Genomic DNA, 2,607 nt, shown 5'->3' with positions numbered 1-2,607 from the left:
ACAGAGTGTGAATTCCCAAGCGTAGATTGTCTGTATTTTGCACATTTCTTATTTAGAAGCATAGGACCCCAATTTTCTTTTTGGGGATTCCACTTTAACCCTTGAGTTTGACTGTTGATATTATGCAGATAAATAGATACCTAAATATTTTTTGGTAGTTCTCTCTTTTACATATTTTTTATAATTTTTCTTTACTTTCAGCGTAACAGTGTTCTTAAAATTATTTGTGGTCATTCATATGTAAGAGCATATAGAGGTTATCTTACTTCTTCTCATGTGTTCTCAGTTTTCCAGCCAATATCAGCCTCTGCAAAACTCTACATGAATCCTTATGCAGAAACAGAGCTCAAAACACCCAAACTTGATGGGAACATAGAAGTACAAAATATTGCCATCGAACTGACCAAACCTCAGGTATCATTCAGTTGGATGTTTCTAACTTTGATGAGCCTTGAATTTCGACTGCTTTTGTCCTTTGTGATTATTCCTTCTCCAATGTTCTGATGGTTCTTTTGGTTTCTTATGTTAATATTTGACTCCTAAAAATAGATATATTATACATATTTTTTGGAAAGTATCAAATTTAAGAAATTTATTTTATCTGATATTTTCCTTATTAGTGGAGAGTCTTACCAAATTATAGTGAATTACATTATTTACATTTAATTCCCAATTGTTGATGGAGATTTTAATGTGTTTTTCTTCCTCAGATTTTAATAGCAGGCACTCTTATATTCAACATTACTTATTTTTTAGAACAGTTATTTTGGTGGCTTTTTAAAAATTTGTTTCTCAAGTTTGGTTATATGCCCAGGGAGTTTGGATAACAGACCTGGAGAAATGAAAGTGAAAAAAGGGCAGGGATTTAACTAATTGAGCTTTTAGTCCAGTGTAGTCTAATAAAAATATAATGCAAGTTATATATGTAACTTTAAATTTTCTAGTAGCTACATTAGCAAAGTAAAAAGAAAAGATGACATTAATTAAAATTATAACATTTTATTTAACCTGTCTAAAATATTATCATTTTAACATGCATTCAATTTTAAAAATTAAGGTATTATACATCCTTTTTTTCCTTAAGCCTTTGAAATCTGTGGTATATTTTACACTTAGAATACATTTATGTTCAGATTATCCACCTTTTAAGTGCTGAATAGCCATATGTAACCCTTAGGTAGATATGTATTACGAAAAATAAAGAGGAAGAAGCTAACTTGCCCTTTCCTTTATCTTACCTACAGTCCTTACGTGTGTGTGTGTGTTTTCCTCTATTTGAGCTATTTACCAGACACACAGAATTGTTATATTGGTGGTCAGATGGGCGATTAAGTAGCTTTATTTTATTTAGTGTTTACTCGTGTGTGCAATCTAATCAATATAAGTTTGTTTTTGTCTTAATAGTACTTAAGTATGATTGACCTTTTGGAGTCAGTGGATTACATGGTTAGAAATGCCCCTTACAGGAAATATAAACCTTATGTACCTCTTCATACCAATGGTCGACAATGGTAAGTTAGAATTATTTTTAAAAAAATAAGAAACATACAGTCATATAGTTAGGGATTCTCAGAGTTAAGACATGTTTAAAGCCACATAATGAAGCTACTTTTTTTCTTTTATATAGACATAGAGTGTTATCTTTTATATTATGTCCTTGTTACTTTTTTTCATAAATACATTCTGTTGTACTTCTACTCCCAGATTATTTCCAAATTCTTAATTTAGTATTCAAGACTTTCAACATTTTTTGGTCTTATTGCACTTTAGTCATCCACATGGACTCAATGTTTTAACCATATTGGATGCTATTAATTTTGCACAGCAAATCATTTTGTGTCTTTGTGATTTTGCTTTGATAAACCCTCTTCCTGGAGTGCTTTGTTCATTTCATAATCTATTTAAGTCAGAAAATTATACTGGGAAATTGAACTCTTATTATTGAGCTCTTACAAGAAAAGAGTTAATAACAAAAAGTATAACAGGTTAGGTCTAAAGTCAAAGCTATTTTCCTGCTTTTTCTTAAACCTCTATATTCAGATGTACATTAAAAATTTTTGATTTGCAGGTGGAAATATGCAATTGATTCTATTCTTGAAGTTCATATAAGAAGGTGTACACATATGTGGTCATGGAGTAACATAAAAAATCACAGGCAATTGCTCAAGAGTTATAAATGTGCCTACAAAACCAAGCTGACCCAGACTAAAGTCCCAGAAGAAATACAGAAACAAATTCAGGTATATCTTGCATATGTTGATGAAAGGTATTATTTGTTAAATCATCCTTTAATGTTAATTTTTATAAATTTAATTTGTATTAAAATATGATTTAGAAAGAATAATGTTAATCTCTTTTGAGAGAATTTTATGGGAAAATGCACAGTATTTTCCCCCAATTTTTATCTTCTTTGAAAAATCCTTCTCATCCATCCTCATATTAGATAAAATGGGGTTACTGTAAACGATTTGTAGAAATATGTTTGGTATTTGTAATAATGTATAGAAAATCAATGTTAGATCTGTTTATTATTAGCTAGGTGTATATTATTAGGTTTGTTAGTGGCTTTTAAAAAATAGTTCCAATTATTATTTATAAAAAACAGCT

General features: G+C 29.7%; 1 protein-coding gene across 1 annotated transcript; it reads left to right on the top strand.

The window, feature by feature from the left end:
• Positions 1 to 201: 201 nt before the first annotated feature.
• LOC102246876 (vacuolar protein sorting-associated protein 13C-like) lies at positions 202 to 2,266 on the top strand (the record flags this gene model as incomplete). The annotated part of the gene is made up of 3 exons (XM_005853055.2): positions 202 to 414; positions 1,405 to 1,511; positions 2,069 to 2,266. Coding segments are annotated over 3 exons (518 nt in total), but the record flags the coding sequence as incomplete, so codon positions are not given.
• Between the last annotated feature and the right edge of the window lie 341 nt (positions 2,267 to 2,607).

This window comes from Myotis brandtii, unplaced genomic scaffold (assembly GCF_000412655.1).
Source record: "Myotis brandtii unplaced genomic scaffold, ASM41265v1 C42825550, whole genome shotgun sequence".
In the NCBI taxonomy this organism is placed as follows: Eukaryota; Metazoa; Chordata; class Mammalia; order Chiroptera; family Vespertilionidae; genus Myotis; species Myotis brandtii.
This window is presented reverse-complemented; position numbering and strand designations above follow the sequence as displayed.